The sequence below is a fragment of the Anas platyrhynchos genome, chromosome Z (genome assembly GCF_047663525.1).
Source record: "Anas platyrhynchos isolate ZD024472 breed Pekin duck chromosome Z, IASCAAS_PekinDuck_T2T, whole genome shotgun sequence".
Lineage (NCBI taxonomy): Eukaryota > Metazoa > Chordata > Aves > Anseriformes > Anatidae > Anas > Anas platyrhynchos.
In genome coordinates, this window is record NC_092621.1 from 8,518,075 (window position 1) to 8,542,347 (window position 24,273).

General features: G+C 44.0%; 2 protein-coding genes across 6 annotated transcripts in view; one reads left to right on the forward strand and one right to left on the reverse strand.

The window, feature by feature from the left end:
- Positions 1-13: 13 nt before the first annotated feature.
- TPGS2 (tubulin polyglutamylase complex subunit 2) lies at positions 14-20,346 on the forward strand. Its single transcript, XM_038170036.2, has 7 exons — positions 14-171; positions 3,595-3,674; positions 11,161-11,248; positions 14,007-14,138; positions 15,775-15,888; positions 17,396-17,556; positions 18,856-20,346. Exons 1-7 carry the CDS (start codon positions 102-104, stop codon positions 19,096-19,098), a joined length of 888 nt encoding a protein of 295 aa, XP_038025964.2. The 5' UTR covers positions 14-101; the 3' UTR covers positions 19,099-20,346.
- A 1,593-nt stretch (positions 20,347-21,939) lies between these two features.
- LOC101796631 (aquaporin-7) overlaps positions 21,940-24,273 on the reverse strand; it is a 31,399-nt gene continuing 29,065 nt past the window's right edge. For all 5 annotated transcript variants that reach the window (XM_021275563.4, XM_027446385.3, XM_072031782.1 and 2 more), the window contains 2 exons: positions 22,678-22,895; positions 21,940-22,277 (listed from right to left, as the gene is read on the reverse strand). In XM_021275563.4, the coding sequence (XP_021131238.2) occupies positions 22,118-22,277; positions 22,678-22,895 (378 nt within the window). In that variant the 3' untranslated portion in view covers positions 21,940-22,117. The remainder of the gene's footprint in view (positions 22,278-22,677; positions 22,896-24,273) is intronic.

The window sequence follows — 24,273 nt, forward strand, 5'->3', positions numbered from 1 at the left end:
GCCAGCGGGGCGGTGCTGCCTCCGAACTACCGCTCCCATGAGGCGCAGCGGCGGCTACGGCGGGGGAGGAAGGACAAGAGGGGTCAGAAAGCGGGGTCGGCATGGAGGAGCGGCCGCACGGGCTCAGCCCGCACCTGGAGCGGCTCACGCTGGGCGTGACCCGGATCCTGGGTGAGCGGGGGGACGGGGGGAAAGGGGGGGACATTGGGGGGGTGGGGGAGTGACCGACCCCTGTGCTCGGCTCTGGTGAGGCCGCACCTCGAGTACTGTGTTCAGTTTTGGGCCCCTCGCTACAAGAAGGACATCGAGGTGCTTGAGCGGGTCCAGAGAAGGGCGACGAAGCTGGTGAGGGGCCTGGAGAACAAGTCCTACGAGGAGCGGCTGAGGGAGCTGGGCTTGTTCAGCCTGGAGAAGAGGAGGCTCAGGGGCGACCTTATCGCTCTCTACAGATACCTTAAAGGAGGCTGTAGCGAGGTGGGGGTTGGCCTGTTCTCCCACGTGCCTGGTGACAGGACGAGGGGGAATGGGCTTCAGTTGCGCCAGGGGAGTTTTAGGTTGGATGTTAGGAAGAGCTTCTTTACTGAAAGGGTTGTTAGGCACTGGAACGGGCTGCCCAGGGAGGTGGTGGAGTCACCATCCCTGGAAGTCTTCAAAAGACGTTTAGATGTAGAGCTTAGGGATATGGGTTAGTGGGGACTGTTAGTGTTAGGTCAGAGGCTGGACTCGATGATCTTGAGGTCTCTTCCAACCTACACAATCCTGTGACAGCCGCACACTCCCCACTCCATCACTGCGTTCTTTCATTCTGGTTCTTTCTCCATTTTTCCACGCCTCCCAGCTGTTTCACACATCTTTGCCCAGTTAAGTCATCCAAGCTATTCCACCATGTTAATTCGAGTCCCTGAACTACAAATTTGGAGGAACATTACCAATCTCTTACAGTTTTCCTTTAGCAAAAGGTATCTAGATCAAAATTATACCTTACTCGGTAGTTTGCAGCCCTAGGAGCTATCATACTTCAAAATATGTCCTGGTAAGTCCCATGAAGCCAGTGGGTGCTTTCCTGCAAAGTATAACAGAAAAACAGCTAAAAGGTTTTTAACTCCTGAGTTTGTGAAACGCTTTTTCAGAGGATAGAAATGATCTCATAATGAAACTCAGCCCTTTCAAACAACAAAACTTAGCACACTCAGTAATGGGAGCTTGAGGCCCAGTTTTCCAATACCTTTATGAACAAATGTTCATGGCACCATTTCTGAAAACAAATCTTCCTTTAGACAAACTCTGTACAGGAGTTTTTGTTTGTTTGCTTGTTAAAATTCTAGTATATGTGGAAGTCCCTGCAAAGTAGGAGATTTCTCAGAAGCACTATGAAGATTTAGAAGGGAGGAAAAAGAGGGGCATCCGTTTCCATTTCCAGTACGATTCAGTTTGATGAAATCAAACCTGACCAGAGCAGGTGTATACTTTGCTATTTGCAGTCTTTATTAGGTAAGAATTTAACTATTCCATCAGTTTCACAAAGATGTTGAGAGTTTATCCAAAGTGCAGGAAGTCTTAGTGCTACCATAAGGATTGGTTCCTACTCCAGCTTTGTGCTCAGACCATTACATCAGGTCTTCCGGCTTTCATGCTGGTAAGCATTGTGGAAGCTTCTGGATGAAATATCCTAAAAGCAGGACAGAGTTTACTGTGACCTTAATTCAGAATAGTTTTAACTGGGAAAATTCATTCTCCTGAACTAGTCAAGCTTTATCCTGCGTCTTTTCTCTAACTTAGTTGGCTTCCCGATTTCTTCCATCTGGAAGAAAAAGCAACCCAGAGCAGAGTTATCCTTCTCTTCCTCCTTAATATTTAATAGAGCTCCTGTCCGTACTTATACACATCTGTTAAATGTGGTCTTCAGCTCACCCACGGGATATTTTTAATATAACATTCAGGCTTTTAAGATGGAGTTTCTCTTTCTTTTGATCTTGGATTTGGTTCAGACCTCTTTAGAAGTTGCAGCTCGCTTATTCTTAGACATCTTCCTATGACTGATAGGATATTAAATCTTCCATCATCCCAGCCGAGCCTTTGTGCATGATGAATTAAACATCCCTGCTGTTTTCTTTGATCACAGAAATAACAATTACTCTGTTATTATAATCTCTTAACTTGTTATAAGACTTGCATAGCTTAGAAGGAAAAGGCTGGTTAGATCATTGATTCCACACGGTTCTTTAGAAGCAGAATACATATGGAAAGCTTTTGAGCAAGAGACAGATCCCCCTGCCTTGCACCCAACTATTTGATGTGAAACTTGGCAAGGCATCAGAGAGTCTTCTGTGTGCTGGGCCCTGCTCAGGCCTGAAGGATTATCTAGGTGACCTACTATTATTATTATTATTGTTATTTGAACTTGGAGTTTTGTTTTCTGGTGCTATGCTTTGTCTTTTAAATTATCTGACAACGTAAAAATCAATACTTGCAAATAAAGCAACATTCAGACTTCCGGGAACTGAGTGCTGCTCTTTCACCAGCAGAACAGACAAGGGCAACACCACTGCTGGAATGAAAAGCCCAGAACTGGAGATAAAAACCAAACCAAAGCTCACTGGTGCCTGCCTTTCCTGTCTAGTGCACTGTGTATGTTTTATCAGAAAGCAATTACAATATGTGTGACTGCTTCGGGAGCAAATACTTTCACTCACAGCAGAGCCAGTCTTGAAAGCCCTGCATAGTGATCACTTCTACTCTACCGCCTTGTGTGCTGGGCTTGCAATTCCCACAACAAGAAGTAAGTAGTCTTTCTGGACCCGATCCAAAGTGAATGAAGTCAGTGGGAACTATTTCAGTTGGCTGTAGATGAAGTAAAACATTATAAAATAATAAGTGCGAGGGAGACTGTCACACATCTGCAAGGATAGCACCACGTAGATTAGCATCTTGCATTTATGTAGCATTCTTTCCCATAAAATATTGAGATGATTTTTATAAATGATGAGCTCAGTGCTCGTAACAGATTTGCATGTGTCCAGCTGGGCTTCCAAAGGACCAGTGTTTGCTCATGCAGGTTCAGATTCTGCGTGTGTTCAAACCCAGCGCTGAGATGTGCCTGTCTTTGAGGAACATGGTTGTTAACAATTCATGGCAGCGCTGTGCAGTATCTTGTGTTAAGCTGAGCACGTCCTGCCTGAGTGAAACCACAGGGCACACTTAGAGGGATTCGTCTCTTTTGAGTTTGCCCAGGAACCCATGGCTAATTTTTTTTCTTTTTGTTTTCCACAAAGTCTCTGCAAATGATCAGACCTTGAATACAAAATTTACGCCTGTATCTATCTATCTATATATAGATGCACGCACAGAGGCACTCTTGTTTTTATAAACCCATCAAAGGATGGCATCTCGTGCAGCACTAGGCATCCTCATGCCAAGACACATGGAGTACAATTACAGACAAAAGAAAGCGACTGCTCAGTCACCAGCACAATGTTTGCAGTCATTAATGCCTTTTTCCCAGCTGTCAGTCAAGTTAGCTCGCAAAATTGTCTGGCTAACAGTGCCTGGTTGTCACCCGTGCCAGCTGCAAACACGCTCCTCTCTTCCTTTTAGAGACTTCTCCAGGAGTTGCTGAAGTGACGTTTGTGGAGAAGGAGCCAGCGGAGCGCCACGCAATTATTTCATGGGAACAAGTGAGTATTTTCCTGGTAATACTGCAGCGAGGTTGGTCTGAGAGTACAGCAGCCCGTGGAGAGTGTCATATGCAACGGCTGCTTTGTGAGACCACCTATTACCAAGGCTGATGCAGAGCGAAACCCTTTTTTGCTTTTGGTAGATCAGGTATTGCTCCGTTTTTAGGCTATCTCATGCACCTGTTCTGTTAGAGAAATTCCATCAGTGTGTATGCACTCAGAGTGACACCTCTAAGAAGGAGCAGTGGTGACTCAGTGGAGAACAGACAATGTTCTGACCCAGGTCTGAAACTATTTCCCAAGACCCTTGCAGGCAAAATGAAGCTTTTAACTTACAGCCTTTAAAGGTAAAGGCATCAAGATGGAAAATACCAATGAGCCACAGAGTTCATTCCAGTTATCCCTTTCTCTTTTTAGTCTCAGCTAGTCACTATTTGTCATAGCCCCCATGTCCTCTGACTAATAGACCCAATCCTTTTGCCAAAGCACATCCCACTGTCCATCCTAGAACACCACAAGGAGCACGAGCAACCTCAGCTCCCTGTTCACTGACCTCGCTGCACCAGGCTGTGTGCTCCTGAATACTGTCGCGTGACTTTGGCAGACAGAGATGGCACTTCTAGTCCTCTTTTTGGACATACATACGTTTGTCAGTCCCATACCATGGGAGAAGAACTGCTTTTTAGGTATTTCTCACGTGTTGGGAAGGAATTGTAGCTGACTGGCCTTTGGGAAGGAGCATGGCAGAGAATGGAGTTGAGTGAATTGTCCTCCCTACAACCCTGACTATTCCCGAATGCACATTATCCCAGACACTGCACTTGTTTCCACTACCTAAAATAACATCCCCTTTGCAACCTAGCTATTTACAGTTGTTTTCCAAAGTAGTAGTGAAAATTCTTGCACTAGTTCTGGTAGCATTCTATCCTATTTAGTGATGTTTATGAATAATCCAGGTCAGAATATGTGTGATGGAAACCTGTGTTAGTTACTGGAACTTGTACGGTAGCCCCTAACTGTGGTCAGGCAGAAATGTCCAATTTTTCAGGCTCATGTGAACCGGTTCCTGATTTCCTGTAGCTGTTCGGGTGTTGGATTTACAGGGCTGGAAGGTGTGAGGCACCCTGGCTGTGAGCCATCACAGGTCTGGGAGCAGCAGAGTGAGGTTCACTCTCTTTCTTCTGGAAAGGAAAAGAGGACTGCTCCTCCAGAACAGGTTGTTCTCATTTGCAGGTGTTTCCCATCCTCAAAATTATATCAGGTTTGTTTTAAATTTTAACTGTTCTTGTAAAACCAAGCTTTGAAATGCTTCACCCAACACACTTTGTTCTGAAGTTGTTGAAACTTCAGCTTTTCTTCCCCTCATGAAGGAGATAGGTTAATTGCGGAAATGAGGGGTGAAAATCAAGTAGATACAGTTGGACTGGTCTACTAACAGTAAAGCAGTTCACTTGGCTGTTTCCTTTTTGTTTCCAGTTGTACTGAATAGATTTGAAATCTTCTTTCTTGAATTAAAAGATAATTTTTTTTTCCTTTATTTCATGAGCTGTGGGGATGAAGTCTGATACCTATCACAGTCCACACAATTGCAGCGTGTCCTGGAGCGATGATTAAGAGCAAGGCCCTTCAGGGGTGAACTTGCACCTCTTTTTTCTACAAACTCACCCTGCTTGCTTCTCTTGGTATACGTATTCATGTTACTTTCATCAGTGTTTTCTCATAGCCACTAGATGGCAACACGAATGCACGTAATCACTTTCTCCACGGCTGAGCTTTTAACACACGGTCTTGACATGGACAGTATTTTTAACTCCCCGCTACATATTTGGCTTGGAAACTATTTGCAGGCCTTTTTATGCAATGTAGGGAAAAAATGGTTAAACTATACCCCAAATTATGCTCTTTTTTTTTTTCCCCAAAAAATCCCATCTTTTTATTGAGACGCACCAAATAAAAGCTCTACTCTTAAGATATATATATATTTAAACAGTTCTTCTAGAAGCATTTTTTTTTCCAGTCCCATTTCAGTTTTGCAAAAAAAACGTATTTCTGCCGAGAGAAAATCCCTGGTATTCTGAAACTTTTGTAAGAAAAATCAGCCTTTTTAGTTATCAATTATTAAACTTGTACTTTAATAATGTTGGCAGTATTTTTTATTTTTCTTTGCTTGTCTCAATCCACTGTGTTAATTAAAATGGGCTGTGCCTGTTTTTTTCCAAGTATTTAACTGGATGCTGTGGTGGAAGTTTTAAAACCTTAGAACAGCTTATTGAACGCCAGTCAGCTGCAATGAGCTCTACAAGAGAAGGTGAGCATTTTGACAGGTTACAGTGCAGTAATGCAGCAAGAGAACAGAAGAGATTTTTCCAAGCCTTTCTTTTAGACACAGGCAAGCAGAAAGAGCTGCTAACCTGAAATCAATCCTGAATATTGCGTTGGAAATCAGCACACTCACACAAATATTTAAGATACGTGTTTGTCAGGTACTTACGTGGGTAACATCACTTCCCAAAAACTTAAAGCGTTTCAAAATATTTGAATGAAAGCAGGTAATTTTTCATGATTCTGGGTATTTCAGACCTGTGAAGATGTTATCTTTTCCCAGAGAAAGTGAGACAAACAGTAGAAGGAAGAGTAGAGACAGAGCTTTCAGGTCACTGGAATGCCAGTGCTAATAACCATATATCCTGCTATGATTCAGTTCCCACTCCTACACCTTGGTTGGCAACTGCCCTGCTACCCTCTACATGCAGTTTGTAAGAGCAGCCATGGCACTAAAATATTGGTAGGAGGCACTCTGGTATCTGCAGTGACGGTGGCTGATCTAGATTTCCTTTTTGCCTTAACTGGAGGAGAAATAAGTCACCCAGATCATTGGTTTGCTTTACAAAAATACAAAATTGCAGCTGGTAGGGGGAGCTGGGAGTCCCAGGGCTCAGCACCTCAGCAAGGCACGCAGAATGAAGGAGGTCGTTTTGCCAGTTCCTCTAATTGGCTTCCTAAGTGTCCAAGCTGTCCTCAGCTGGCTCTGGAGCACTGATATTCTACAACTCCACATGAGTAATCTTTTGTTTCTTCTTACGACCTTTGTCTACAAAGGTTTATCTTTCTGTAATAAAATAGGAAAAAGCCTGCAGGCAGTATGGGGCTTTCCTGATGTGGGCTTTTTTAGGCTGCCAAACGACTCAGAAGCTCTCTGCATGTGAATCCCACTGGGAACTGTTCCTGGCTATTCTAGAAGCCGTCCTCATCGTTTCTACCACATCTCCTTTTGCCTCCAAAATCAGCGTGCAGGTGCACAGATCCACAGGGCCCCTTCTTCCCATCCTTTTGCAATGCCCTCCCTCAGTGCCTGACACCCAGGAGCACAGGATCTGCCCTCCTTCCACCTGCCCTGTGGCACAGCAGGAGGGAGAGCTGCAGACATGGAGCCGGCAGAACCAGTGCACAAGGAAAGGTACAGTTCTTCAGGCTGCTTAATGGGGAGCAGGCTGAAGTACTTCTGGGAGGCAGTTAGTGTTTCTGGTACAGAATTTTCCTCCTGTGGAGCCTTACAATAATCTGATTTAAAATACTGGCTGCACAGCATCATCCTTGAGAACTGCCACATACTGTTCTCTGCAGCAGGGAATCGGGCCCACCCCAGCCCTCTGCCTCTCCATAAGAGGAACGGACAGGAAATTCTGGGAGCCCCAACGGGATCAGAGTTATACATGTAAACGACAAAAAAGGAAGTCTCAGTAGGTTACGAAAATTAACCTGTCAGCTAGGGTAGGCTGGTCATGAAGACAGGGGGAAAGAAAAGTGGCTGCTGATGTACTCTACTTGGAAGCTGTGAGAAGTGGCATAAATCCCTTCTTCCTCTCCTAAGAAGTTGGATAGCAATCGTTTGGATTTTCAGAGAAGTTTCTCTACAGCTGTATGCTTTGATTGCTATCCATTTCTTTAGGATATTTGCTTGGGAGGCATTCTTTCAATACTGATTTATGGGAATTGCTGCACGTCAGTGATTTACCTCTGGATCCAGTGTTCGGTTCTTGGCAGCAAAGCCTCCCTGTTTCTAATATTCTTTATCCTCAAGGGACTGTGCTTTCTTGGGAGACTATTTGGGGATATTATGGACAATAAACAAAAGGAATAGACCTCACACACCATATTGGGCACTTGGGATATTCTGTTTTATGAGCTGATGAGTGTAACCAGATGACTGGGATGAAAACGGCTGTTTGCCAGGGCTGTGGTTAAGCAAATTCTGGCACGTTTTTAGGAATATTGTGTTTTATGGGGCTGGAGATCACAACCCTGGAAACTACCAGTTGAGCAGGGGGAATATAGCTGCTAGAGATTAAGCCATTTTTGTTATACAGTAATGGCTTGGTTCTCTGTCTCTGCTGTCAAAAAAACACTGTTCTGAAGTCATAGAGTCATGTGGCTAAGCATATCATGACATATTAGTCCTTTCTGTCAGATGGGAGAGAAAGGTATTAATAAAGCTTTGTAATCTGTTTTACCAGATCTGCTCTGGTACAGCATTTCCCACCAGCATTTGGGAAGTCAAATGAGGGGACATGTTTAGGAGAATCCAAAGGGGGGAGGGTGGCCAGCTGGAGAAACATGTACGTGTAGCTGGTTCCTTCCAGAAAAAGGAGGATTCGGAGTACAAGGCCTTTCCAGACATGATTTTTGTGCAGGGACCTGTCATCCCAATGGATCTGGTTCTCCCACTTACAGAGAGACACCCACCAAAACCAAGAGAGATATTCCCATATATATCCCATATATTATTTTTTTTTTTTCTGCTGGGATATATTAGTAAAAATGGGGGGAAAGGGGAGTGTGTGTTTAAAAGTGCTATGTAAACATTTCTGCTCTTCTGAGGCTTTGTAGCAGGTCCGTCGTATTTTCTTCATAGCTTTAAACCTAGTCGCTGTGCTTGTAGCTACAGCTTGAAATTAGAAGTGGTGAAAGTACAGCATGAAACTGTAAATATTTAGTGCTGAGGAGAACCCACAGAAGAAGGTGTGTTTGTTAAAGGCATTTGAAGAACTTCAGATATGTTCATGTGGTTTAGTAATCTTCTGAAACTTACCAGCAGGCCCTTGGCCATCAGCAGGCTCTTATCAGATGATCTTCAGGTCTTATCAAAGCAAAGTTTCTGTAGTATCAGATTCTCTGCTTCAGTAGCTGTCACCTCTGGAGATTTTGGCAAGCTGGGTTAGGAAAACACTGTGTTAGTGACAGGCTGCTGATGTGCTGGGTAAAGCAAAGTGCCCTCTTGCAAGCTGCAAAGCCATTAGTATCTAGGACTTGTCAGTTGTCAGCTGAAGGCATAAATGGATATGCCCAGAAAGTGCATTATTTAGCGCACAGGAGTGAAGCTTGGGGGTGAGATACGGGTTCCTGCATTGTCTGTATGCCACAGCTTAGGGGACAGGGACCGTAACAACTCAAAGAATAGGCTGCCCAGATCCTTAGGTGGGGAAGGGATGTGGACAGGAGGAGGCCAGAACCTTTCCTTCTTCATACCAGTCACTGAAGACCAGAAGCCAGCACAGCAGCTAAATGCACAGGTAGGAGGTGGCTCCTGCTGGAGAGACGCGTTGAGGAAAAATTTGCAGGTAACTGGATATGCATGGGCTGCAGACATGGGGAAGAATCCGATCACTGTTCTGAGGATGTTACAAATCCAGTCCCAGCAGCAGGATGGTGATGGAAAGCTATTAGTGTGACACCTCTGTTTTCTCCAAAGCAAGTCTGTAGCTGCTCTGAAATTCATCTAGGCCTCTGAGGCCAAGTTAGGAATACCTACCCGAATAACATCTGGATCTATGGCATGATAAGCTCATGTGGGGGACAGCTCTGCTGAGCTTTAAATGCTCTTAAAGTTTGTATTTTTGTATTTTCTTGTTCTGAGTGTCAAACCCACTGCACAAAGAGCAGACCATATCCAAAAGGGTATCTCTTAAACGGGTTTAATGAAAGAAGTAGACCTCTTTTTTTTTCTTTTTTTTTTTTTTTTTGAAAAAGGCTGGAAATCCCATCACAGAAGCACTCGAGTCAGATATGCCATGTTGCAAATCTCACGTTATTTGTTCGTTTTCCCTGTAAATGGTGGCTGCCTGAGTCCTGTGATTATATATACGTCTCAGATGTATGTTTTTAAAAAGCTGTCTGTCCTTCTGGTTTAATGCTGGAGTTTGACCCCCAAGGGGCTAATTTATGTCTTTGTTTCTGAGAAGGTTTAAAAGCACTGAAAAGGGAGAATGACCAAAAGTTGCAACTTGGAGATTCAGACTGCAGTTAGGAAAACTTTTCATTAAGGAGGATGCTGCAGCTCTGGGACAAATCACAAATTTTGGAACTAGCATCACTGGAGACTTTAAAGATTTGGCTAGACACACACAGCTCATCTCTTCAAACTTCTTAGTAATTAAACTCAAGTTTTCGGGACTTACTCTCATGGAATCTTGAGTTGATGCTTTAAATGTGAATTCACCTCAATCTTCTATAGACTTTTTTTCACTAAAACAACTGCAGACGAAGCAACCAGTAAGTCCTTGCACCATACATGTTGCCTGTCTTCTTAAAAGTGACATGCTTCTGTACCGTTTCATTTTGTGTTCTCACCACATCAGTGGGAGTGAAGGGCAGTACCTGCAGCTGGCTATAGTTCTGTAGGCTTCTTGTTGTTCTGAGGATTAAGCCTTTATCCTCCCTCCTTCATATTTGTTGCTTGAGCATCCAAGTTAAGAAAGGCTTCTTCCACAGTGAAGGTAGGCATAGGAGAAGGATCTTGTGTCTTAGAAACACTCTTAACAGCTCAATGCAAGTGCCTCTTTCACGGTTGGCTCAGAAGGAGGCACGCTTTGGAGTCCCAGCTCAGTGCCAAAGTTTGGTGGGATGAAACCAGGCCAGCACATTTGTAAGACTGGCTCTTTGTGTTTTCACACGCATACTGTTAAGTGAAATGTGAAACCAGCTTGAGTATGGGCAACTGTTGAGTCTGTGCGTCTCTCACCTACTTGGAACTGAAAACTCTCAAAGAAAAAAGAATCTTTGTTCTACTATTATACGTACTTTAGTGAAGCAGGTAGGCTTAGTCTGATTTCACTTAAAACAAAATGCTGTTCTTGTAAGCCATAAAGATGTATGAAGAAGCTGGTTGTCCTTATGCCTGTGATCCTGAAGAAGTGGTTAGTATCACAGGATGATGGGTTGTCTCATTCGGGGAACAGCCTGTAATCATCTTCTGATGACAGACTGCTCTTTGTGAAATTTGCTCTCATCATCTTTGTTAATACAGTAGCACAGACTCAAGAAATGTACAGTTTTCTCTCAAGTTTCAAGGTTGACCTGATTTGAGTCATCTTGGAGTTGAGCAAAACATTTTGTGGCAAATACTTCTGTACTAATATTCAGTTGCTCTGTGTGTTTGAGGCATGTTCTGTATTTTCCCATAACACTCGGGGCCTCTTGTGATTTGCAGAAAAACTCCTGCGTGTTGCCAGAGGATTTAAAGAACTTCTATCTCATGACCGATGGCTTCCAGATGACCTGGAGTGTGAAGACTGATGGTGAGTCCATGTGTTCCTCTCTCCTGATACCCTCATTTATTTGCAGACAGTCTTGTCTGTGCAGAATCTCTTCAGTTTTAAACTTTCTTTTTGCATTCAACACACATCAGCACCGTGCGTTAGTCTGAGCAAGAGTCATGCACACACATCAAGTCATTTCGAATGAAAAATTAGCACCATTCCTTAACTTGAAAAAAAAAGAAGTACTTTGTCTATTAGACAGCTTGATCAGTCACTAGAAAACTGATCTCTGATTCAATAAGTGAGTGCAGATCTGCATTGTATTGTAGGCGATTTTAGAAATGTCTTGATGAAGTGAAAAAAAGTATGAGTGCACATCAGAAGTCCCTGTCTTTGCAACAGGGCAAAAGCTGTTGTTTGCACATGCTGGACTTCTACAGGAGAGATGTACACCAAACACTGTCTAGAAACTAAACAAGGCTGAATGACATAAAAACCATTCCGTAATAAATATACTGGACATTTGTCGACACCCAGATTTAGGTATGTTGTTTAAATCTAGTACCTGGATTCCCTCTGTGGTTCATGGAGAGAGAAGCAGCTCTAGCACATTATCCCACCATAAGGCAGTAAAAGGAGTCACCATCAGAAAATGCTGCTTTCTCGTTAAAAGTGTGTGTATTTGCATATATATATATATATGCAATCCAGAGAGACATGATACGCACTCCATTTAAAATGGCAAACTGAATAAAAGGCCAGAATTGGGACCTTGTGTTAACAAAATAATCCCTCTCTCTTTTTCCATTTCTGCAGTATGAGGAAGGGACTGTCCTCTACCACATAAACATGTGAATTACACATTGGAGTATGAACCATAAGGAGTGCTGTAGAAAATCCTTCACATCATTAGTATCTTCAGTGTCTCTCCACTCCATGTGGTGGCTTTAATTTGAGAAAAATGAATCTACTGAATTCATCTGACTGTTCCCATCATGAGCCAGAAAGAGAGAGGCTGTAAAGATCATGACAGTTAGGAAAGCCTATCTGTCTTCTTAGTTAGTTACATCTTTACCCAACCCAGCTAAGATGGAACATATGATTTATTTCTTTTTAAAGTTGTTTTTCTGCTTCTCACATAGTTCTCATTTCTCAGTTAATAGAAGCCAGACCAGTCAGGCACCTGAGCAGAGGTCACGCCGTTTACATTAGTCAGCCACAAAGACAAGACCTTGCGGTGATAACAAGAAATAATGCATCAGGGAATTGCCTTATACCATACATACCAAGTTTATCACCAGCCTCCAGAATTGCAAGGCCTGAGCCTGATTCTACTTTTCCACTAGCTAAAGTCCATTCACTGGAATTATCTCTGGAGTTAGTGGCAGAAGGGAGAGCAGGACTGAGCTTCATTATCTGTCCTTGTTTGGCAAGAGTTGGGCACACCGAGTCTTCTCTTGGCTCTCATTACCTTAAAGCCACGTTGTCAGATTGGGCTATAGACACTGCTGGCATCAAGAGAGAGTCTCAAATAGAGGAATCTTCCTCACAAAGTGGGATTTCATTTCAGACATCAGGGCTGTAGCACCTGTACTGAAATCCCATCATGTTTCAAGTGGGATTTAGTGTGTCGTGACCTCTGAATATTGTGGCACAAAAAGCACGCAAGCGCACAGAGACCAAGCAGCTCACATAACTGCCTTGTTTGTGCAAGTCAGATCTGTGCCTTCTGAGGCCTTTCATGCTGGCACGTGGCTGAATGGGTGCTTGTGACCTGATGTCCAGTGACAGAATTGGTCCTCAGAAGGAGACATGTGCCAAGTCCTGGAGAAAAGGAGGCTCAGGGGTGACTTTATTGCTCTCTACAGGTACCTTAAAGGAGGCTGTAGTGAGGTGGGGGATGGCCTGTTCTACCACGTGCCTGGTGACAGGACGAGGGGGAATGGGCTTAAGTTGCACGAGGGGAGGTTTAAGTCAGATGTTAGGAAGAACTTCTTCACCGAAAGGGTTGTTAGGCACTGGAACAGGCTGCCCAGGGAAGTGGTGGAGTCACCATCCCTGGAAGTCTTTAAAAGACGTTTAGATGTAGAGCTTAGGGATATGGTTTAGTGGGGACTGTTAGCGTTAGGTCAGAGGTTGGACTCGATGATCTTGAGGTCTCTTCCAACCTAGAAATTCTGTGATTCTGTGAAGTCTTCAAACATTTGCTCAGGCGTACCAACATGTTGCCACACTGTTGAAAATCTGTGTTGGAGTAGGATTCGAGAGGACGTCCTCAGCAGATGGGGTGTATAAGAGGGCAAGCTACCCAGTGCATTGTAAATGGGTGTGGCGGTTCCTTGCAGAAAGGACAGCAGCAGGGAAGAGAGTGTTGTGGGGGTGGCTGTAGCTAGCCAGGATGTTTAAGAGCCAGTTTCAGAGGACTGGGCTAACCACTGCAACACGGGCCTAGTCAGCAGTGCAGTTCTCACGTGCACGGCTCTGAGATGGTGTCAAGAGTACTGCTTCCTCTCCTATCCCAGATTATAGCAGATAAAATAAATAAAAGCCTTTGAGTTGAAATTTCCTTGGTCCTGCAGTAGAGCAAGAGCTGATGACCTGGTGTTGTCTGAAAAAAAAAATAAATAAAAATTCACTATTATGGAGCCTGGCTTGGTTAAGTGTACAGGCCTCTTAGGCATATGCATCTCTTCTACCCACCCTGTTTTAGAAGAGATTGAGTAGATTTTTGGAGAAAAAGCAGTACTTCCTCTACTTTCCTGACATTGAATGTAATTAATGGTCAGTCTTATTGCAGATACCCCGATGCCCCTGGGCTCCATGGTGATTAACAGTATCTCAAAGCTTTGTCGGCTTGGGGGTTCCTCCATGTACGCCCTGCCGAATGCACCATGTCTCGCTGACCTGGAAGATGATTCAGATGAGGAAGGTAAGGTCCTGTTAACAGGTTGGAATGTGTGCCCTGCCTCATCCCTTTTGCTCTGTTAGGATACTTTCACCATATAGCATGTGGATGTGGCACCAGAAAAGGTCACTCTATGTAGATGTGGTTTTTATCTCTCTTGGAATCATGGCTGCTATACATCCTACTAGTCCCCTACAGCCTTAAGATGTGGACATGTTTTCAGTAAATCTGACAGGTATTGTTAACTCTGCCAGTTGCTAGTATTATTTTTGTACTCTTTTAACAGTCCATCTGTCCTCCTGTTCTGTCTTTTCCCTTTTTTACATTTGTAACTGAAACCTCCTCCAGTGATTCAACTTGTAAAATCTTTGTGTGCTTATGGTGTTATATCAACAAAAGATAACAGTTTGGTCTTGGTAGTGAATAGGCAGCTGGATATGCTCTTTGGAATTGGAAAAGCAACTCTGGTAAGTACATTGAAGTGTGAGGTGACACTGGAAAATGTGCAGTTCCAGACTGCCTGGACATGCTGGGCATCCTGTGATTTGGAGAGGGGAAAGAAAATAAAAAAGAAAAGAAAGCTCAGACCTCTTACAGTCTAACAAGACTGGAAGAAGTAAGACAAGAACAACGCCAGGTGTCATACCGACTCCTTAAAAAAATTGCTATTTGATTTCACAGTCTTGTTTCTGAATTTCTGTAGCTTTTGTAGCCTCTAAATGCATCTGAAATTTTCTTTTGTACATTCCAGTTTGTCAACAGTCCTGGTCTTCTATCCATTGTAGAGAAATGGGCCAGATTCTGCTTCCATTTAGCCACTTGGACTTCCACTGATGGCCTTATAAGGTGCATTGAGAAAAGTTTAAATTCCTGTAAGACTTCTCATCCTGATTTTCACGGATAACTCTTCAGAAGGGTACAACTCTTGTGTCTCCCTTCTTCTTCAGCAGCATTAAAATTCAAAATCGTATTCCTCAAGAATTTACAGCTCCACAGTCCCAAAATGGTCCTGTAGAAAGGCTCTGTGATGGTTTTGTGCCACAAGTTTAATGAGAGTCAGAATCTGTGGCTATTGAGAAGGAGGCAGATGTCACACTGGAATGTATGAAGAAATGTATACATCTCCAAGTTCATCAAAGTCTTGTGTCAGCAGAAAAAGAACGGTTCTCTCTGATCTTTCCAGAAAATAAGGATGTAGGGCAAAAAAAGGAGAGTGGATAGAACACAATAGAGGACTTCAGCAGCAAAGAGGATTCAGGATCCACATGGGGAAAACTTCTCAGTTATATCAATGCATTTGGGTTGACTGCCTGGAGATTGTGACATTGTGTACTGGAAGAAAAGATAAGGTGCCTGTCAGGAGTGACATCCACAAAGCTGATCCTGTGATCCTGTCTTATGCCAGGGAAGGACTTGATGTGTTTTTTTCAGCCATCTGTTTTTGATTCTGTGATTTGTTTTCCTACTGAAGACTTAAAATGTGTCTCTCTTTCCCTGTATCTGGACTTTAATCCTTTCAAAGAAGTATAAATATAATGGTTTGCTTTAGTTCTTCTTCAGCTGATTTATAAATAACTACAAAATCAATTGACTTTTTGCAGCTGAGTCAAAGTCAGTTTTCCAAACGTATTTCAAGAAATGTTTTTTTTTCTGTTTTCAGGTGATGAAGACAAACCGGAGAAGCCACACTTTGATTCTCGTAGTCTTATCTTTGAATTAGACCCATGCAACGGGAATGGGAAAGTTTGCCTTGTTTATAAGCACGCTAAACCAGGTAAGACTAAAAATAGCAAAGTTTGCCATTTCTTTTTACAGATTGTACCTGGAAGCCTCATGTGGAATCATCTTACATTTCTGATCTTTGCAATTTATAGATGAACACTTACTGAGACTTTTTGTCTCTGCTGAACTCAGTGGCTACACCATAACAATGGCTTAGCTGGAGTTTACATCTTCCCTCCTCTTAATGTTTGAGTCTGAGTTATAACTTAGAATTTCTGTATGCATAGCATGCTTGTGTACTGACCCAGGAAAGCAGTCATGTATGACCTGCAAGCAATTATGTTGAAATAATGTGGAGAGCTAGACTTCAGCCACTAACATATTTATGGTTACTTGCATGTCTTAGAAGAATTTGTTTACATTTTGATGAGAAGGGTGTCTGCTTAGAAGCAAAGGATGAATGACAAAAAGGCCCTCGTCTCATTCAGACAGGCTTAGACTGCTTCAGCCACCGTGTAAGTGGATGCAGAGCCTCCAGGTGCTAAGTAGGTCAACATTTGGTGGCAGGAGGTTGAAAAGCAGAGTGAAAGACGTAAGCTTGAGCTGTTCCTTCTGAAAGATACGCAGACAGTTGTTTTCAATCAGGGATCAGTGAAACATACAGGTCACTTCTCAAGTAGCTGTCATCTGTCAAAGTACACAGGTCACTAGGGGTGTGTGCACGTACGTGCATGTACACTGTGTGGGGGTGTGCAGTTGGGGGATACTTGTTCTTAAGAAAAAGGCCTGCGGTTGTTATCTTGTGTTTTAATTGGGTGTGACTTGAACTCCCAGGGCAGAAACTTCTTACCTGTCATCCTGCTTCCAGAGGTAGTGATTTCAGAACACACTGAAAACCTGGATGATCTGAGCAAGGAGAGGCAGCACTGTTTATAAGTGTTGATGTCAGCATGGGAGGTGGTGTGTTTAACTGACAATTTTCAGCACCTCAGTTTCCCAAGAAAAATCTCTTCTTTTTATGCTAGTAATCTGATGGTGGTTTCTTCAAAAGGTGTTGCCACCAGAGCAGGATTTTATCACCACGGAAGGATTTTGTGAAATGTGTTTTTGTTGGCAGTACGTACTCTCCTATGACTTCCGGACTCTGGACTCTATGCTCAGTAATCCAGATGACTGACAATTCGGTTCTTGTTTTTATTTTGTGGGGCAGATAAAAGTTGGCTGTAATAATGCTTGTAACTTACACTGCAAAGTTGCTGTTGTCCAGGTGTGTTGAATGTAGAGTGTTGGTCCAGAGTTGCATCTGTTTTACAGCAGGGAAAGTGACTGTAATGGCTGTTGCGTGATTCTGGGAGCAGAACCAAGACCTTTTCAGCCCCCATGCTCTTAACCATTAAACCACATTCCCTCTGGATAATCACCTATGTTAGTCAGGGACGCTGTGTTTTAGAAGGTGCAATCTTTCCCATAAGCGTGTTTTGTCTCCCACTTGACGTTGGGCCAGGGGTTGATCTCCTATCACCTCAAAGCAACAACATAATTTCTTTGGTTGGTTCTAGTTGTCTCCCCAGACACAGAGATATGGTTCCTGGACAGAGCTCTGTATTGGCATTTCCTCACCAAAACCTTCACAGCCTACTACCGCCTGCTCATCACTCACCTGGGTCTCCCACAGTGGCAGTACGCCTTCACCAGCTATGGGGTGAGCCCCCAGGCCAAGGTAAGGATTTACCCTAACCCAGCTTCCACGTTGTGTGAGGTCAGGGAATAGAGCTGGTACTGCTGCAGAGCACAGCACATACATGTAAGCCTGGGCAATGTCTGTGCACGCTGGCAAGGCCTGGCACGTCTTGGTGAGTGTCTTCCTCTTAATACAGACAAGGCAGCTATATTACCAGCTTGACATTCTCTGCCTCATGGTCTCTGCCTCAGCCCTGTGCGTGCATAGAAACAATTCACTAAAATCATTGCTGACTTCTATCTATCAATGGCTGCAGAATTTGGCCCTGTGTTCCTGGTGTCTTCCCTGTCATACTGTGCTCTACTTTATTAGTCAGGGCTGGGTGCGTGGTAAATTAGCATGTGTCTGTGCTCTGCCTTTTCGTAGTTTTCTTGCTAGAACATTTTATTATATTCACAAATCTTGGTGAAATTATTCATATATTCCCTAATCATTTGCAGCCTCTATTAGTTCAAATCCTCCTAGTATGTTAACCATTATCATTTGTGAGGGTCTTTAAGGATGGTATATTAGAGCCCTTTTCCATTAAGCAATACATGAACAGATTGCTGTATGCATTTTGGTATTGATTTTCTGCTTATCTTTTTAAATACTTTACTGAGGATGGTGTCAGAGGGACTTGTGGTACTATAACCCCTACTGTTTCATTTCCCGACTTTGTCAATGGCAAATTGATAGGAAAAACATTGAGAGATGGGAACTTCAGGGCATAATGGTGTGGGGGGCATATGGGAACAAAAAAGAACAATATTCCAGACATAAAATCAAGCGGACAAGAAACAAACACAAAATCCTTTCTGTAAAGAGTTTAAAACAAAATCAGCAACATTGTATGTGCAGAGAGGGTGGGAAGCTATTTTTTGGTAAGCGTAACTAACTTTTTTCCATTTTATAAGCACTTTTGCATTCCAGTCTTTTTAATCTTTTCTGCTTCTCTGAACCCAAATGAAAGTGGTTTAGTTTCATCCCCTCCCTTTTACTTTTCCTCCTGTGGTTTAAGTCAGGAGTTCCTCCTGATAGGAGTTACACTGCAGGAAAGGTAGTTTTAGGTTTGTGTCTGGTTCTCCTCTTCCCTGCCTGGAATGTGGGACAGCTCCAAGGCTGTAGCTGTGTCTTGCGTATCCTTATCACAGGGCACTCTGCCTTGTCCTGTAAACTGCTAACTGTTATGTGGTGTATGATTAAAATCAGGGCTCTGGGGTGAAGAGGAACAGGCAGAAAATGTCTAATTGCAGTTTGATTTTTAACCTCCTCCTTCCCCACCATCCTGTCTTTCAGCAATGGTTTAACATGTATAAACCTATAACCATCAACACAGCTCTCCTCTCTGAAGAAGCTGATTCCTTTGTGAACAAGCTGGACCCCAACAAGGTATTTAAAAGCAAGAACAAAACTCCAGTGATGAAAAAGAAACCAACGTCCCAGCCAGCAGGGACCCAAAAGAGCCACACTAGCATGACCTCCTCCAAGACATCCTCGCTAGTTGGGAATTCTTCAAAGAAGCGAGACCCCCAGATCTGACCCCAACAGCATTTGCAATAAGCTTTGATATGCTCTGATGCAGTCTCAGCGATTCAGACCAAGCTCCTTGTGCATGAATAGATGTGCCCATGGAAAACGCACTGCAGTGTTTGCATGAAATATAACCACGATGTACTTTGACGTGGGAGGGATGTAGTTCCAGGCAACTCTGAGAAAAACCTTGAGACACTGATTTAATTCCCTTCTGCTACTTGGAGTATGCACTTTTCAGAGGGCGTGAATAAGCCCTTGATGTCGGTGCTCTGTGGGGAAGCTGTTATTCCTGTGCAACTACAGCAGTGAAATGAAAGTAAATGTAAGTCACTGTTACTTTAATGGACCACTCATGCTGAATTGCAGCATAAGGACATTTCTGCTGTCTCCTTTGAAAGAAACCTGTCCTGACCTTGCATGCTATGGGAGCAGGCTGGAACCCACGGAACAAAGAAGTATCTTCCACTTCAGACAGACTCAAACTGCATTTCCCTGTTCTGCTTCCAACTCCTGCTCTGAGATTCACAGCGCAGTGGGACCTGGGGCTTCCATATCTCTGTGTTGGCCTGGCACTTGCTCTTACAACCCAGACCACTCCTTGGCCTTTGTGCCGTAGCTTTTCAGGTAACAACACCCGTGTGGTGTCCTTTCCTTTGAGCAGCCAGAAGCTGCAAGGTCCCTTGTTGCCTTTGCTTTCTGGTGTTGTGGGAGCTGCTCAGCCAGGGCAGCTGCAGGTGGGTCTGTGGTGTTAGAGTCCTGTAAGCCAGGAGGACCCTCTGGTCTGTTACACATTTGTTTGCAACCTGAGCATTCAGCCTTTGTCACTTGTTAATTAGGCAGGATCTGACCAGGGGCCACTGAGATCCTGCAGCTCTACAAGCCCCTGATGCTGTTTTCTGTACTGGAAGTTTTCAGGGTAGAACTGCACTTTAACCCACTCACTGCTGATTTTCAGTTGCATCTGTTTCCAATACACTTATATGCCATTCTGTCCTCTTAAATATGCTGAAAATGCATGGTAGCAAACAACCCGTTTTGTGCCTAAGCAGGGAAATAAAAGTCACCATCTCCAACTCAGCTTGGATTATTTAAAGAGCAGCATCTTTTATTTGTGAAGCAGTCATATAATTACATACGACCAAACTACCTCACAGGGATGTTGTGAGGCTTTTGCAAGTGTTTGTATGGCCTTCAGAAAGATGAAGCCGCCCTGTAAGCGCTTAATAGTATTTTAATAAAGATTTTAATATTTTCCTCCAGAGTGATTAAGTATTTGAAGATGCCTTTGGCAGCACATGCACAAGGATGCACAGTAACAACAGAGTGCAGGCTGGATTGGTTTTCTTTTAATGCAGTGCAGAATCTCACACTGAGATAGGTTACAGTGTCTTTTAAGCTGATCCCACCTTGAGCTATTACAGAGTTCCCAGTTTATCACATGGATGAGTCTCTTCATCTCTGTGAACTGGTTGTTCTATTTCCATCATGTTCACTGTTCAAAATTTCTGCAGCCATCCAGCCTCACTCTAACATGTTTTGCTGGCTTCCAGCACTTACCCAGGGACCACTGTCAATGCTCAAAGAGCCTTCCAGGGCTTGCCTAGCAGCTGCCCTCTGCCACCCCCCGGCACAGGAGAAAAATCCTTTAATGCTCTTCAGCCCTCTTAGGCTGATGTGCACCTTGTGCCAAGTAAAGATCTTTTGGAGCTGCTCTACTAATAAAGGTCAACTCTAATGAAGAAACAGAGATGTCAGTACCTACCATCCACCCCCATGTGACAGTAATACAGTAATAGTCCATTTAATAGCGTAATGTGAATGATTGTTAAAGCCAGTAAGTGCCAGTTTTCATAATTCTGTGCAACAGTGATATTCTGTCATTTCCTACAGTAGAGTCCTGTGTTGTCTTTGTGGTACCCAGCCCTGGAACCACAGTCATACACTTGATATATGGAACGTACTTGCTTAAGCAGCCCCCAGAAAAGTTAGCCTTATCACCCAGCCTGGGGACAGGCAGCTTCTGATAATGTTTTACATTTACTCCAACGATGCTTCAAACTTGCAAGCCTATTTCCTCAGTCAGATGGAGGTGGCAGAATTCATGCAAGGAGCATAGCAGTATCTTCCCATGTTATTCTTGCTTTCAGAGTAGACAAAAGGTTTTGCTGGTTTTCTGATTTTTTTTGTTTGTTTTCCCAGTGTTTGGAGATGCTGCCACAGAAGTTGTCTGAATCGTTTCATAAGTTGGTAGTTGAAGTCTCACTCATCAGTAACACACCTGGTTCCATCACATCAGCATAGCACAAAACATAGCAGCCTGTTCCAGCATGTTATACCAGGATTCAGGAGACCCTGTAATTTACTAATTTGCTAGTGCTTCCTTAGTATTTAGACCAAAAAGAAAACAAATTATTAAAAAAATAAAAAAAAAAGCCACCAGGTTTCTTTTTCAGACCACCTTTGCTCTTCTCTGTATTCTAACAAACTGGATCATAGATACGGTGGCAGATTTAGCAAACAGAAACAAATCTAATCTCCTGATTCATCAATGTAATATCTCCTATCTCTTACAAAAAGAATAGTCCAGATCAAAATTTCTTCAATTAAGTTGTTTCTGCCACTGTGTAGGACTAATTTTTAATTCTAACCCTGTTGGATTTTGTATTTTGATTGCTGTGAACTTACAGGTAACTGAAGTCTTGCAGCTGTACTTTTTCTCCAGAATGTGATTTTTTTTTCTTTTTTTTGGTAGATTTTTGCTCAGGGAGATTGAATAATTTCTTCAGGTCATAGACAGTTCTAGCCTACTCAGGTCTGCCCAGTGTCTTAGAGACCCTGTTTGTCTGGTTAAGCAGAATAGATTTATTGTAAGCTACTCTCTCATTTCTCCACCTGCAGGGTGAGAAACGTGTGTGCTCCAGCAGTGCTGTTGCACATCCCTTACCCACATGGTTACCCTTTGGCTGTCAGTGCGTGTGTCCACCTCGACTTCGCTGTCAGACCCTTTCCTGGGAGCATGTGGCCATCACAGCGTAGAAGTCTCTATAGCTGGCTGTCCTTTCTCATTTCCACTTTCTGGGACAGATTGATTGTGAACATCAATGAATAGTTTGTAGACTAAACTACCAACAAGGCTTCCCAGTGTTGGAGCTACGACTGGGATCCACCACCAGTAATTTCCAGCCCTGAAACAAAACACAGGAGAGGCATCTGGTGAGCCAGACCACTCTGGCTCTCCAGACACTGCAATAACCAGCTCAATCTCTAGCTAAGGTTAGACTTCCTTAGTTCCTGGTGGCTAAACCGAGGTACTCAAATGTCAAGCTGAATCCAGCACTGAAGAATTGATGTAACCCAAATTATGTGTACCCGGTGCATGGGGCTTCTCTATGTACAACCTTTTTGTGAAAAGGAGAACCCACTTGATTGTGTCACTTGGTCTAAAGAAAATTCCTTAGCAAGACCCAAACCCATTGAGAACCAGACTTGCACTCCAATTGTGCACAGGGTCCATGACTGTTTTCTCTTGGGCTTAGCTACTCTCCTTGTGAGCTGGGCAATGTAAAAGCAAAACAGGTCACTCACGTGAAGACGTCCATTCCCCAGCCAGCAATTGCTGTGAAGATCCTTGGGGGCAGGTCCCGGGAGGGGTTTATGGCATAGCCTGTGGTCATTCCCATCCCCAGACCAATGCCCAGGACCAGGATACCCGTGAGCATGGCCTGCGTGCCTTTCAGGGCTGCGTTATTTTTCTCATCATGGATGACCAGAATGCCCAAGAGCAACATCACCGTCGCCATAAACTGCAGGAGCAGGAAAGGGGAAACAGGTCAGGAGAGAGAACAGTGAAGGCAGGAGGGTCCCACTCAGAGATTTTCCCGATTGAAAGAGCAGGTGGGATTCATGGCCTGATCAAGTCAGGGAGGACCCCTATGTTATTCCTGCTGCATAGGTGATGCTGAAGAAAAGACTAACTCATTTCCCAGAAAAAAATGCCTCCGCTTCATCAAGAAAAATGCTCTAGGACTGATACGAGCTTCTCAGAACTGTCATCTCCCTCCACCTTTCAATTTAAGGGCAAAGGTTATTTTAAGCACCTTTTGTCCAACAGACAGAGCCATAACAATCTGCTTACAGGACATATCTGATCCTCCCTCGCAGGAGAGAGGTATCGTAGAGCTTGCTGCATCTGCCCTTTTTGGAGTCAAGGTGGAGACCAGATTCTCATCTGGGAAACACAGTCTCCCATCTGTGACAATACAACAATAGATGTGCAGTGCCCAAGACATCAATAGTTCTTGTTTGTATAGACATGATGACTCCTGTCTCTTCCTGCTTCAGAAGATGTACCTGGAGAGCCTTGGACTGCAGAGATGCTGGCAAGAGCACAAACCCTGTGCTCTGGGCAACACCTTGCCATTGTCTTTTGCTTTCCTGTGCAGCAAGGACACTGCACACTCCACAGGGTGCTGAGCAACCAGGAGCCCGTCTGGTGGCTCTCCAGCTCTCACCATCCTCCTCATAGCATCCAGGCACAGCTTCACCAGCTCAGAAACAAACACACAAGCTTCCTCAGATCTGAACTGAAAGAGACTCTTCCTTCTCCTGTAGCATTGGGACACGCTCAGGGATGCTCCACATTCCCTGAGGCATCCCCCTCTCGTTTCTGGGCATCTGGATGTTGTGTTATATGCTGGGAATCAACTGTATGCAGTCTAAGCTTGACTGTTCAAAGCCCCAGAGGTTCAATCCAGACAGGCTGTATTCCTGTGACAGCAGCCCCAGGCCATCTCTGTGGGTGAGAGCAGCCAGCAGAGCTACCTAAGAGTGTAGAGCAGGCGTAGGAGTCAGAAAGGTTAAGGAGAGTTAAGGGAACTGAGCAGAGCCCAAAGGAGGTGGTTTCTGCCATTGCTCAGCTTCAGATTTTCCCATTGCTTGGGAAGTGTGCAAGGAAAGGTGCCTGCACGAGCAGATCTGGCCCCACAGCAGCAGGATCTGCACAGGTGGTTGCAAGATTGCTGAGCTCTTTGCTCTCCCATGCCACCTCAAGGGACTGCAGATGAAGGCTGACACTGGGATCTTTCCTTCAGTTAATGCCCTCTTCAGCAGAGCTTACATTGCTTAGGCCTCTCCCATGGCCTAAGCAATTTACCCCCCTCAGACCTCATGGTTTCTGTCCCC

What these genes read in the sequence shown, in the direction of transcription:
- TPGS2 (XM_038170036.2), top strand. Translation starts at nt 102, where the DNA reads ATGGAGGAGCGGCCGCACGGGCTCAGCCCGCACCTGGAGCGGCTCACG. An exon ending in GGGCGTGACCCGGATCCTGG is followed by an intron (nt 172 to 3,594) that starts GTGAGCGGGGGG and finishes TCTTCCTTTTAG; the next exon opens with AGACTTCTCCAGGAGTTGCT. An exon ending in CTGGAGTGTGAAGACTGATG is followed by an intron (nt 11,249 to 14,006) that starts GTGAGTCCATGT and finishes GTCTTATTGCAG; the next exon opens with ATACCCCGATGCCCCTGGGC.